The sequence below is a fragment of the Monodelphis domestica genome, chromosome 7 (assembly GCF_027887165.1).
Source record: "Monodelphis domestica isolate mMonDom1 chromosome 7, mMonDom1.pri, whole genome shotgun sequence".
Taxonomy (NCBI): domain Eukaryota; kingdom Metazoa; phylum Chordata; class Mammalia; order Didelphimorphia; family Didelphidae; genus Monodelphis; species Monodelphis domestica.
The window spans coordinates 277,287,505-277,301,385 of record NC_077233.1 but is presented as its reverse complement, the minus strand read 5'-3'; the positions used below and the strand labels follow the sequence as shown (position 1 = coordinate 277,301,385).

General features: G+C 42.6%; 2 protein-coding genes across 2 annotated transcripts in view; one reads left to right on the top strand and one right to left on the bottom strand.

Annotated features, from left to right (window-relative positions):
• Window positions 1-9,502, bottom strand: part of NOL6 (nucleolar protein 6) — a 67,678-nt gene extending 58,176 nt beyond the window's left edge. The window contains exon 1 of the mRNA XM_056803907.1: window positions 9,231-9,502. The gene's annotated coding sequence lies outside the window, so the exon portion shown is untranslated. The remainder of the gene's footprint in view (window positions 1-9,230) is intronic.
• Window positions 9,503-9,643: 141 nt separating this feature from the next.
• Window positions 9,644-13,881, top strand: part of UBE2R2 (ubiquitin conjugating enzyme E2 R2) — a 132,893-nt gene continuing 128,655 nt past the window's right edge. Inside the window, exon 1 of the mRNA XM_007497905.2 lies at window positions 9,644-10,569. Within this exon, the coding sequence (XP_007497967.1) occupies window positions 10,393-10,569 (177 nt within the window). The 5' untranslated portion in view covers window positions 9,644-10,392. The remainder of the gene's footprint in view (window positions 10,570-13,881) is intronic.

Here is a 13,881-nt window from a genome sequence, read left to right as displayed (position 1 = left end):
TCTAATTACTCAAATTTATAAAGAGCTAAATCAATTGTGCAAAAAAATCAGGTCATTCTCCAATTGATAAACAGGCAAGGGACATGAATAGGTGATTTTCAGTCAAAGAAATCAAAACCATTAATAAGCACATGAAAAAGTGTTCTAAATCTCTTATAATCAGAGAGATGTCAATCAAAACAACTCTGAGGTATTACCTCACACCTAGCAGATTGGCTAACATGACATCAAAGGAAAGTAATGAATGCTGGAGGGGATGTGGCAAAGTTGGGACATTAATGCATTGCTGGTGTAGTTGTGAAATGATCCAACCATTCTGGAGGACAATTTGGAACTATGCCCAAAGGGCACTAAAAGACTGTCTGCCCTTTGATCCAGCCATAGCACTGCTGGGTTTGTACCCCAAAGAGATAATAAGGACAAAGACTTGTACAAGAATATTCATAGCTGTGCTCTTTGTGGTGGCCAAAAATTGGAAAATTAGGGGATGCCCTTCAATAGGGGAATGGCTGAACAAACTGTGGTATATGTTGGTGATGGAATACTATTGTGCTCAAAGGAATAATAAAGTGGAGGAATTCCATGGGGACTGGAACAACCTCCAGGAATTGATGCAGAGTGAAAGGAGCATAACCAGGAAAACATTGTACACAGAGACTGATACACTGTGGTACAGTCAAATGTAATGGACTTTTCCATCAGTGACCCTGAACAACTAGGAGTAATCTAGGAGAAAGAACACTATCCACATTCAGAGGAAACACTGTGGGAGTAAAAACAAGGAAGAAAAACAACTGTTGGAATACATGGGTCGAGGGGAAATGATTGGGGAGGTAGACTCTAAATGAACATCCTAGTGTAAACATCAACAACAGGGAAATAGGTTCTGATCAAGGACACAAGGACCCAATGAAATTGTGTGTGGGCTGGGATAAGATTGGGTGGAAGGGAGGGAGGGAAATAATGTGATTATTGTAACCAAGGAATAATGTTCTAAATTGACTAAATAAACTAATAAAAAAAATGAAGGTAGATAGCATTCTTTCTCATGAGTCCCTCAGAGTTGTCCTGGATCACTGCATTTCTTTTAGTCAAGTCAATTACATTTGGTAGTCCCACAATGTTTGAATTTCTGTGTACAATGTTCTCCTCATTCTGCTTATTTTACTCCGCATTAGTTCATATAGGTCTTTCCACTTACAAGAAATCAAACAGTTCATTAGTCTTTATATGTGCTAAACATTTTTTAAAGAGTACAAATATGATATGGAAATTTGTTACTACATGTAATTTTAATAAATTATTTTTTAAGATAGAAAAAATAAGTAAAAATTACAAATATGATTTTATTTGTTTCATACAACCCAGAAAGTTCTATTAGTGCTATTATTCTTCCTACTTTACAGTTAAGGGAACTTAGAGAGCATTTTAGTGACTTTCCCAAAGTCACACAACAAGGAAGCCTCTGAGGCTAGATTTGAACTCAGGTGTTCCTGCCTAAGGACACTATTATCCCACTAGCAGTAATAAACTGTATTTAGCCAGTCCCCAATCCATGGGCATTCACTGTTTCCAGTTCTTTGCTACCACAAAAAGCACTATGATATATTTTGGTGTATATAGAGCCTTTCTTTTTGTCTACAATTAAATTGTTTTTGTTTTATACCTCTAACTGTAGAATTTCTGGGTAAAGATATTGGCTTTTTAACAAATCAAAATATGAACAGGAAATATATATTGCTGACAAAAAATGGCAATGCTTTGGAGAGGTGGCAGTCAGGATGCATGAAACCAAGTGTTTTTTCTCTGCATCCCATTAAAATACTTCCTAATTTTCATTCAGATTTTTCTGGCTTGAAACTTTTATTCTAGCTCCTGGATATTTTATTCTAGTCTTTGGTTTTTGTTCTCAGTGGTATCCAGATTTGGACCGTACTCCTCTTTCTTCTAAGCCTGCTAAGACAATTCAACTCATTGAACATGAAGGGCATTGTGCTAGGTCTTGGGGTTACAATTTTCACTCTACGTTAGGGACACAATACCTACACAAATAAGTAAATGCAAAGTAATATCAAAAAGAGAATGTTAACTGCTAGGTGTGGGGAGGAGGGGTAGTGGGGCAAATCAAGAGAGGCCTCATGTAGGGCTTGGTTTAAGCCTCGAAAAAAACCTAGGAATTCCAAGTAATGGAGCTGAGGGAATGAATTCCATACACAAGGCCCCCCTATACTAAGGCATGAAGAGAGGAGGGGATGAAATCTTGGGTTTGGAGAATAGCTAGTGGGCAAGTTTAACTCAGAGTTTATGAAATAGAATAATATGAAACAAAACTACAAAGGTTTTTTCATGTCAAAGATATAGGGAAGCTAGATTACTAAGGGCTCTGATGCCAGGGTAAAGAATTTTTTTAAATTTTAATTTAATTTAATATTTTTGGTGACAATACTCACTTTTTTCCCCTCCCTCCCCTCCACCCATCCTTCCCGCAGCCATTGTAATTTCATTGGGTATTCAGGATAAAGATTTTGAATTTTATCCTAACGGCAATTTTTGTTTTTGTTGTTCAGTTGTATCGGATTCTTTGTGATCCCATTTGGGGTTTTCTTGGCAAAGATCCTAAAGTGCTTTATTGTTTCCTTTCTCAGTCCATTTATCAGACGAGGGACTAAGGCAAACAGGGTTAAGTGACTTGCCCAGGGATCATAAAGCTAATAAGTATCTGAAGTCAGATTTGAACTTAAAAAGACGGAGTCTTCCTGATTCCAAGCTCACTGTGCCACCCAGCTGCCCCCTAAAGGCAACAGGGATTCATCCAAGACTTGTGGAGGTATGTTTAGGGGGGTGTTAGGTGGTAGGACGAGGCCAAACACATTTCATTACTGGTAACTTTCTGTCTACAGCATGGACCTTTTATGGCTGTTTCCTTTTGTGCTCATCCTCATATATTAGTCCTCCCCTTCTTTTTTCCTCTGCGTGGCATAGGTAAGGGCAGTGAGTTCAGTCACTGAAAAGACTTTACTGTTGGGCATGAAAAGTGCCCAAAGTCATACAATTGTAAGTAGCAGATTGGTGGATGACAGAAGCATGGAACAAAGGAAGGCATCAGGAGCCGAGGCATTGCAGCAAAGTTTTGGGAGCCTGAGCCTCTTCTCCTTGCCTCATCCGTGTGTTTATTTCCTTTCCTATCAGTTAGACTGATGAGTGGATGGCTGAATCGCCTTGATGACTGCTCACAGTATGACACTTCTCCATCCACAAGGTCCAAACGACGGGGCTTTGACTTAGAGTAGGAAACCACTGGGTTTCATAAGCCAGATTGTCACGTCACTGATTTAGTAGTTAGGCGAGGCCAGACAGAACACAGAGACCCTCGATTCCCAGGAGTTGGGCCTTCAGCTTACTTCAGTCACTCCCAGGTATAATCATACCCTTGATCTCACAATCAGTCATAAGTGTTCTACTTGGGTGATCAAGAATTCTATGATCCTTAGTGAGGTGGGCCACATCTTTGTCTGAGATTAGAGCAAAGATATTGAGGGGTTTGGAGGTATACAAAAGAGTGAAGAGGAAGCACATAATATTTGCTTCTGTTTTCTTAGTAAAGTATAAGGTAAGGTCTCTTTGACCATACATTCCTATCCTTCCATCTCTTCTAGGGCCTCACTCCTTCCAAACCCTGTTCTTTAATGTGACTTTTAATCACCACTCCTCACTGCTTTCCCAAGAATGGTCTCATTTTCCTCCTTTTAATATCCTGACCCTATAGTTAACCAGTTCAACTATATGCTGTCTTCTGTTCTTTGAAACTCAATGTGAATGTGATGGCATATTATTCTGTAAGAAACAATGAATATTAGGAACTTGGAGAAACTTGGGAAGACTTCTTGAAATGATACCATGAAGTAAGCAGAATCAGGGAAACAATATACAAAATGACAATAATGTACACTGAAGTGAGCAAGTAAAATAAAGTTAAATGTTGTGTAATTGTAATGACCAATCTTGGCTCTAGAAAAGAGGAGATGCATTATATTTTTTCCTTTAGAGTGGTGGATATATGGGTACAGAATGTTGATTGTTATATATAGTTGGTTTTGATTGTTTTTGTTCCAAGGAAAGGATCTCTAGGTGGGGAAAGTGAGGTGGTAGTATATATGGAAATATATAAAAATAGATAACAATAATAATTTAAAAGAACTTTATGGGGAACTAAGGTAGCCAAAATTAGAAAAGTGCCAGGCCTGGAGCTGGGAGGACTGGGTTCAAATCTGACACTTGCTGTGTGACCCTAGGCAAGTCACTTAACCCCAATTTCCTAGTCTTTACTACTTTTCTGTTTTAGATTCAATTGATTCTAAGACAGAAAGTAAGGCTTTTTAAAAAATAAACTTTAGGTAGCTTCTTATTGGCTCCAAGATGAGAAATCAAATTTGACACTTAAAAGTCTTTTACAATTCAGCTCCACTTAAAAAAGTTTTCCTTACAACAACTCTGTAAGGCAGGTAGTTGCAAACAACATGCAAATATTCTTCCTATTTAATGGTTAAAAAACTGAGGCTTGTATCTAGCTGATGAAAATCAAGAAAAGTCAAAATAAAAATAAATTTTTAAATGAGCTGGGTCTTGAAAGAGAGTAGGATTTAAACAGATGAAAATGGAAATGTGGGCAGAGGTGGAAGTCTATCCCGGCAGGGGGAATAGCATGAATTAAGTAAAGGGACAAGAGAACATGGAATACATTAGGGCCATGATGGCAAACCTATGGCATGTGTGCCAGAGAGGGCACACAGAGAGCTCTCGTGGGCACACCTGCTGTTACCCACCAGAGTTCCTTACTAGAAAGGCAGAGGGTCTCAGGTAGAGTTTCCCCCATTCCCTTCTCCATTGTACCTGTTAACATTTTTTTCACATCCTCCACCCCTCTGCCCAGCAGCCTAATGGGAGCGCAGCTCACAGGCAGCAGAGCTGGAAGAGAGCAGAGAGCTCAGGCCACTTCCCTCCCCTTCTCCCCCTGCACCTGAGGTCATTTCTCACTTCACCCACCCCTTTGTCCAGTGGTCTAATGGGAAGAACTTTGGGGGGGGGTGTGGCTCAGCACTTTATTGGGAGAAGGGCAGGGCAAAGCATGAAGTCTCTCAAACATTTGCCATCACTGTAATAGGGGAAAACAATGAATCCAATTTGGCTAGAAGGTAAGGTCCAAGGGATAGGAGGAAGTAAAGTTGAAAATGTAGTTGGATTTGATTAGGGAGGCCCTTAAATGATGAGCCAATACTTAGAGTAAAAAAAAATGAACAACTCTAAAACAGAATAGTAAGGTCTAGGGTATAGGGGTTAAATGATTTTCTCAGGATTAACCGGCTAGAATGGGTCCAAGGCCAAATCTGGACCTACCTCTTGACTCCAGGCCTAGTGCTCTATCTACTATGCCTGCCACCTCACTCATTTGGGTTTTTTAATGTAGGCAGTGGGGAATCACTGAAGAATTTGGAGTGTCATGTGACTGGAATCCTACTTTAGAACGATTTACAAGTTCCTTATTTCACCTCGCAGACTAAGGATGAACCTTGTTCATCAGGAATGGTTACGTAGGCAGTCCCAGAGTTTCAGCAAGAATCAGAAAACAAAGCTCAGTAGGTCAGGGTGGGGTGAGCAGTCAAATTAATGTACACAAAATTCTTTGAAGATCATTCATCCTATGTAAGCAATGCTGTTCATATACCTTCCACTGACACCTACTACATGACTTAGCTTACTTAACAGAGCAGACCTGGGGCAAGTTAGATGAGGATGACATATTTTTTATGGCTTTAATTTAGGTTGTGGGCACACTGGTGGTAGTGGTGGTGGTTGTCCACTCAGGAGCCAGGCAGTTGGTCTAGACTATCATTTTCCTGGTGGTGTTTTTAGTTCACACCCACCTCTTTTGTGTTCTAGTATATATAACCAAAACCAGTTGGTGGCTAAAAGTCACATTTATTTTCTGAGGCAGAGGTGTGCCATTGGGCAGCAGATGGAGAGTGGAGTTCAAATCAGATTAAAATGTAATTGGCAAATGTTTAACAAAATAAATAAAAATGCAATATAATATTAATTTGTGGTGGTCCAAGTCAATCTGCGATCCACAATATACATTCCAAAAACTGTTTCTATTTGAGTTTGACACCACTACTAATGAACTGTTCTGATGCCTGAGAGCTACAAGCTAGTAAATCAAGAGATTGTGCCAAAAAGGGAAGGAAGCAGAGAATGAAGTCAAAATCTATTTCTGTGGAATTTAGGAGTAGTGGATTAAAAATATTTATAGAATCTTTCAGAGAACCTGTGGTGATGAAGAGTCATTTGGAGGACTAGGGATTAGAATTATAATATAATTTTCCTGTCCGCCTTTCCTATCTTTACACATGCATAACTACCAATGTTTTTTAATTGCACATAGTTATGTGGTTATTTTCCTTTGATGCTTACCAATATAATGTTTCTTACTTAATTTCACAGCTTCCTTTTTAGGGGTAAGGAAGAGAATAAGGAGTCATGGAATAAAAACTTATTCATTTTAGAAAAGGGAAGAGAATCAGCATTTGCTGTATTGCCTACTGTGTGCCAGGTACTGCATTAAGTGCTTTACAAATTATCTCATTTGATCTTTATGACAATAATGGGATATAGGCTCTGTTCTTATCCCCATTTTGCAGGAGAGGAAACTAAGGCAGACTGAGGTTAAGTAACTTGCCCAGGTCACATAGCTACTAAATATCTGAGACTGTACTTGAACTCAGGTCTTCCTGACACAGTACTCTATCTACCAGCACTACCAGCTGCCTAGAAATCTTACCTTTAGAAAGGCAAGATTACTTAATTTTTTTATTTAAAAAATAAAAATAAAAAGGCAGTTGGCCAAACAAGGGAACAAAATTTCTTTAGCAAGTAATTTTCAATCCTTAAAGATCTATCTACATATACATATATATTTTAAGCATCTAGCCGTAAAACTGGCTGAAACAAGGGAATAACATTTATTTACAGGTTACCTAAGGATCACATAGCATAGCTTTAACAGTTGGACATCTTCCTGGGGTCCAGGAATACAAAATCTAAGGAAAAGGGGTAGAGAGCAAGAGTATTACTTCCTGACCTTAGTGTCATGGGAAATGTACAGTTTCAGAATTCTTAAGTCAAGCTGGTTTCTATGTAGCAATTTGGATACTTGTTTCAGGTAAAAGGAAGTTGAAATCTTATTACAGTAAGGAGCAGAATGTAGCTGAATGCTAGTACTGAATTAGTTCAGAGGAGGGCTCCAAAATACCGACTCTCCACTTATTCATTCCTAAACTCCTAATCTTTGTTTATATCATTGAAATTTCTTCTGTCCTCTCCAAACTAAATTCAACAAATTCTTCTGGATTTATAGGCTTCTTTAGTAATGCCTTCCTTATGAAAGTCTTCTCCTTTTCTTATTTTTCTATTATATTTCTAGTCAGTGCCAAGTAGTTTATTTAGTTCCTAGTTGTTTTGTTCCAAATAATATTCCACTTAGGCAGCCCCAGTCTTTTGTTTTCTCTCCCTACTTCTTAAACTATTTATACTATCCTTAAAGTTAAAAATTATGTCTTCTGTTTTTCCTACTCTTTGGTCCACTTTAGTACAAAAAGTACCAGACTGAGAGCACACCTCAGATACTTGGTTAAATGCTTACAGGTTGTATAATAGGGATAAGAATTTTTTTTTTTTACCCTGGCAGTACCATCATCAGTTTTGCCCTTTCCTTCACAGGTATTTGATACTTTCTTGAGGCTTCTCTGTGCCTCATAGTAATTTGTATACCAGGGCCTTTTTGGAAGACCAGGAGGAAGAGGATGACTAGAACTGGAAAGATGAAAAGGGAATGCCAGAGTTATTTTCAATCTCAAAAAAGACAGTGTTGGCTACTCTGTTTATAGCCTGAGTTAGAGAAGGGTCAGAGTGGTGTGGATGTGACTGAGAACAGAAGCTGTACAAACTAGCCTTAGAGGCACATTGGCTTGGGCTGTCTCATTCTAAGAGTTGAAGGGATGGGCATAGCTAGCAAGAACAAGCAGATAACAGTGAAATAAGAGGGCTTATTAAGTTGAGGTGGACATAGTAGCTATCGCTGAGGAAAAGCAAAGTACATTGCTCATCACTAGTATTTTAAGTGATATGGACTATGGAGGTTCAGGGGATGGAGTTGGCTGAGTCCCCCCCCCCCCCCCTTAATCAAGATAATGTTTATAGGTCAAGAGTTCACTGTGAAGGGCTCGGAAGGGCAGGCCTATCAGCCGAGAATTTTCTTGATTTTCTAGGGTCTTAATAAATTTTGTGGGAAAAAAAACTTTCTATGATTCTTATATATCATAACATTGTTCTATGCCTAAAGCAAAAGACAAAGTCTAATTAGTTTGGTCTTTTCGATGGAACAGAAGACATTTAGGTAAAGACAGAAATTAATCTAAGAATGACTTTAAGAATTTTTCTGCTTTCCAAATCAGATCCCCAGAGGCTAAGCTTGGGAAAACCTAAGTCATTCTATCTTGCATTCTCCGAGACTATGCATTCCCTTTCTCACTCTGGCCATTCTCTACCATATCTGGGACTCTTCCCTTTAATTCCTCCTTTTGCTCAGAAAATTGTAATGAAATCAGTACTCGTTGCCTCCGTTCCATTCACCTACTTTGCATCTTTTCAGACCATAATCCCCTTCCCTAAGTGTCACTCCCTCCGTTAGAACGTAAATTCCTCGAGGGCACAAAGAGCTTATATTTTCTTATCCTAGCACTTTAAGTTCAGTGCTTGGCACATAGTAAACTTTTAATAAATGCTTTTTGTTCATGCATTTAAATTCTGGTGTTTCTAGGGGAAATTCTAGGTAGAGGCTTTGGCGATCCTGACTTGTATCAAGTGAATTCAGAGCTCACTTTAGGTTTTATTCTCGAACGTCTCCTCCGGACATCCCCCAGCTCCAACAGGTAGCACCTTTCCGGAACTGGGCACATATATACGTACTCTTTCCAAAGGGGCCCCGCCTCTCCTGCGGTGAAGTTCGGAATTCTGCCAGCTGCCACTCTCCACTCCCTTCCCCCACCCAGTTGCCAGACTGGGCAAAGAGAGGGGCACGTAAGCATTTTCAACCTCCTCCATTCCCGCCTTCGCTCTCCTCTAAGTCAAAGATCCATCCCGCAGAAGTACGGGGATAACAAGAAATTCCCACTCACTTTCTGAGGCCTCTTCCTCGGTCTTTCCTAGGAGAGGAGATACATAACCTCCTCTTCCTTTCTTAGCCAACTCCTTAGCCACAACCTACGCTCCGCTCCACTCAGCTCCCGGAGGACACGTAAGGTCTGCGGAGAGGTGGGGGATCACTCCTAACCCGCCCCCTCTCCCCCTCGGCCTGAGACGATTCCTTTAAGGGTTGGGGCGGAGAGGAGGAAAGTGGGAGGAGCAAGGGGGCGGGGACGGCCTAGGAGGGAGGAAACAGCTGGCGGGGCTGCCACCGCCCCTGGAACTGAGCGCGCTGAGGTCAGGGTGCTCTGCTGGCGTCACAAAGGGCCCAAGTGGCCGGCGAGAGAGGAGCTGGTGACTGGAAGAGGAGGAGGAGGAGGAGACGGCGGGGGGAGGAGGAGGAGGAGGAGGAGGAGGAGGAGGAGGGAGGGGGCGCGCGCGCGCCCCGCCGCTGAGGAGAGCCGCCCCCCTCCCACCTTACCACCACCAGCACCAGCGCCACCAACACCACCGCCGGCGCGCGCGCGCGCGGCCGCCCCTTCCCCCTCCCCTTTCTTTCTCCCTCGGCCCGCGAGACCCTCTCCCTCCCCACCCCTCCCCCTGATAGAGCCGCTGCCGCGAGACCCTCGCGCGTGTCCCTGTTCCCATTCCCTCCCCCTTCTCGGGCGCTTTGCGCCCTCCCCCAGCCCCTGAGGAGAGAGGCGAGAGAGAGGAAAGAGAGAAAGAGAGGCGAGAGAAAAAGAGAAAGCGATAGAGTGAGAAGAGTGCGGCGGTGCTGGGCCCTGTCTCCCCCCTACTCCCCTTCCCTCTGCCTTCCTCTTCCTCTTCCTCCTCTTCCTCCTCCTCCTCGTTCTCCACCTCCTCCCGCAGAGGCCCCCCCCGGGGGGGGAGGCCCCGGAAAGGGAGCGATTCCTCCCCCACCTCCCCCCCCCACACCCCCAGCACAACACACACACACACATTCTCACACACACCTGTGAGGAGGCCTCTCCCGTCCCCTCCCTCGCCCCGCCGCAGTCCTGAGGAGCCGTCGCGGCCGGTGGGGAGGAGAGCGAGGCCTGTGTGGGAGCCGGGGCCTCGGGGACTGGAGAGGGGCCCGGCGGCCCGGCCCTAGCCCTCGCCGCCGCCGCCGCCGCCTCCGCCGCCGCCGCTGCCATGGCCCAGCAGCAGATGACCAGCTCGCAGAAAGCCCTGATGCTGGAGCTCAAATCCCTACAGGAGGAGCCGGTGGAGGGCTTCCGGATCACCCTGGTGGACGAGTCCGACCTCTACAACTGGGAGGTGGCCATCTTCGGGCCCCCCAACACGCTCTATGAGGGCGGCTACTTCAAGGTACGGCCTTCGCTTGCTCCCCTGGGGTCGCCCCGTGTCTGTGTGTGAGTATGTGTGTGAACCCTTCCTTCTGGTGCCCCCTCTCCCCCCGGGCTTTGGCCTTGGCTCCGGCCCCTCTCTGCTGGTCCTAGGAATGTGCTGGAGGCCCAGCTCCTTCGGCCCCCCACCCGCCTCTTCAGCGTCTCTCGATAGTGCCCGCGGTCCCGGGAGGCAGGGACGAAAGAAGGCCTCGGTTCACCCTGCTCCTTGTCTCCGTCCCTGGAGGCAGGCGGTCTGGGGAAAGTGTAGTGGCTAGGGGACAGAAGCCGGACTCTAGGGGTGAGCGAAGGCTTTGTTATGTGTGGCACATCTTCTGGGCGCTCCCCAACCGAACAGTCAGCCCCAGTCGAGCAGACTCCAACCTGGAGATCCTGGGGTGAACCCTGTGTTGTTCCCGCACCTTTTACACTCCCCCCAACCCCCCAGGGTTGGTGGAGAAAGATATTGGCCTGTCATTCTATCCTCTGAGACTACCCGAGGCCTGGCAGGGAGTCTGTCGAGCCTGTTCAGTGCATTCCTTCCATGGGTGATAATGGTGTTTGAGGAAAGCGGCAGAGGTGGAAAAAGGGGGTAACGGAGTCTTCCAATCACAATCTTGCTTGAAAATTTTCATTTTCTATTCCTTTACCATTCCCTATTTAATCGATGGATTGAACAACAGCACTTCGTAAATAGTACTTTAACTTTTACAAAAGCTTTCTTCCAAGTCTTTGGTCTTCTTCCAACAAGCCAAAGACTTGCATTTTAACCGCACTAAAATGAAGGCCCGCATTTATAGAGTATTTTAAGGTTTGCAAAGGCCCTGGACAGACATTCTCTAGTGAGCTTCCCCACAGCCCCGAGTTCTTAGGCAGGTGGAGAAGGCTTCCCAGAGTACTGCTAGGTGTCCGAGAGAGGAATCAAGATTCCCATTTTAGGGAGACGAAATTGAGACCTTTTGCTCAGATGACTAGCCCTGGCAAATGGAATGTCCGGACCCTTGGAAAGGGGTGGGATCTGAGGGAAGGGTGGCTGCAGCCACCACGATAGCTCTTTATTCAAATAAATGACCCTGGATCTAACGTTCGGAAGTTAGTTTTAATGTGCTGTATTTACTAGCTTGTTTCAAGAATGCCAGAAGATCAAGTCAGGAACTTTTGGGTTTTTCATGGACTTTTTTTGCAGTTAAAGATAACATAATTATTGTTTTGGGAGGGATGGAGTGAAGCAAATGGTCGGTGAATAGAACTGTGAAGCAAGTACTTAAAGAATCCATTTTTTGTTTTGTTTGGTGACATGATCTGTGAGTCATTTTTCAGGTTACTGTTTTGAAAGGAGAGGATATCTTGGCATAAGTTTCAAGTCAGTGTCTTAGTCATGCAGGTGTGATGTATATTTTTAGGACTACCCAATTACTTAACCTTTATTCCTTCAAGGTAGTAGCCCTAGTTTCAGGCCTGTAACTGGGTCAGCTTTGCAGGGATGATTTTGAAGGAGATGGGGTGAGGATATTAAAGTTTCATACAAAGAATCATTGGTAGTAATAAATAGCACATTGTCGGAAGTCTTTTTAAGTAATTAGTTCTACCTGGCCTGTGCTTCATTTGTTAGGAAGCATCCAGTTTACTGACCATGTACATATAGATATTTACAAGTATCTAAATTTGAATGTTAGCCGAATACCTATTTGTTTCCAAAATAAAAAAGGAGCTGTTATACACCTCATATTGTGGTGGGTGGGATCTTTTGGGCCTTAGATTAGTTCATAAGGACTATCCACAATTGGAGCAGTAACTCTTTTTGACCTTAGTATGAATTTGGGCAACTTATAGTTTTATTTATTTTTTCATTTATTTATTAGACCCTTACCTTCTGTCTTAGAATCAGTACTGTGTTTTGGTTCTAAGGCCAAAGAGTGGTACGAGGCAATGGGGGTCAAGTGACTTGCCCAGTCACACAGCTGGGAAGTGTCTGAGGCCAGGTTTGAACCCAGGACCTCCGTCTCTAGGCTTGGCTCTCCATCCACTGAGCCACCCAGCTGCTCCCTGCAACGTACAGTTTTAAACAAAACCTGATCAATACAAACTGTATGTGCAGGAGAATTTATCTCTGGATTTTCTTTGCAATCATGGGGCTGCACCTACTTCGTTAAACTTATTGTAGTAGTTCTACAGAATAACTTACTGGATAAGAAGTGAGATAAAGCTCATCATAGTTTTGCTATAGATTGTGTTATATGAAAAATGTAGATACATCTATATTTGGAAGTTGGTTAGTTTTTTATCCTACTGATAATGTAGCTTTTGAACTATTCGTGCTTGGAAATTAAACATTGACATTAAAGGAAAGTAGAAAGAGCATTAGACTTGTCAGTGGAGAATTATGATTCTGACCATATGGCTGTATGACCTTGGGCAAGTCATTTAATCTTAATGAGATTTAGCTTTCTCTAATGGAAATATTAATATTTAATGCCACTGGGTTGTTGTGGGGAAAACACTTTGCAAACCTCAAAGTGCTGCATAAATGTAATTTTATAAATTGTATTATTTTGAAATACGCAATTATGGTAAGAAGTTAAAAAGCAGAGCTTGAGTGCAGTTCTATGGAGCATAAATAATAAGTTCATTCTTTGATTTTAGCACTTAAAAAATAAATTCCTTAATTTTGGAACCTAATATTTTAAAATTGACACTTTTCTTACTCTTAAGCCCCAATTCTGACATATTGAAGTAAGGGTTAATCTCTCAGTTTCCTTATCTTTAAAAAGAGAAGATTGGACTGGATAATTTGAGGACTCTTCTTCCACTTTTAACCTTCTGTGAGTTTTCTTTTTGCTTTTATTTTTAAGTTTCTTTTTCATGAGTCTGTCCTTGTTCATATCCTCATCTTTGGATACTTTCAACTATCATCCTAGAAGATAAGTCCCTAGTCTAAATTTGCCCTTAAGATAATTCAAATTAAATACTTAAGGAAATCTCCACTTGGATATCCCATTGATATCTCAAATGCCAGCATGTCTAAAATTGAGCTGATTACCTTTTCCTCTAAACTTGCTTCTCTGACTTTACTATTTCTGACTGCTATATCATTTTTCACCAAGTCTCCATGTTTAATCCCCTGAGGGGTTAGTTATCTTTGTCTCTGCTTGTCCCTTCTCATATTTAGACTGTCTTGTTAATTACCTATTGGGCAGCATCTTTGGAATCATTCTTCCCATTTGTCATGTTTACTCTACATTTCGATGATTGGAATAGTTTCCTTATAGGTCTTCCTGCCTTTTCTTTCTTCTTG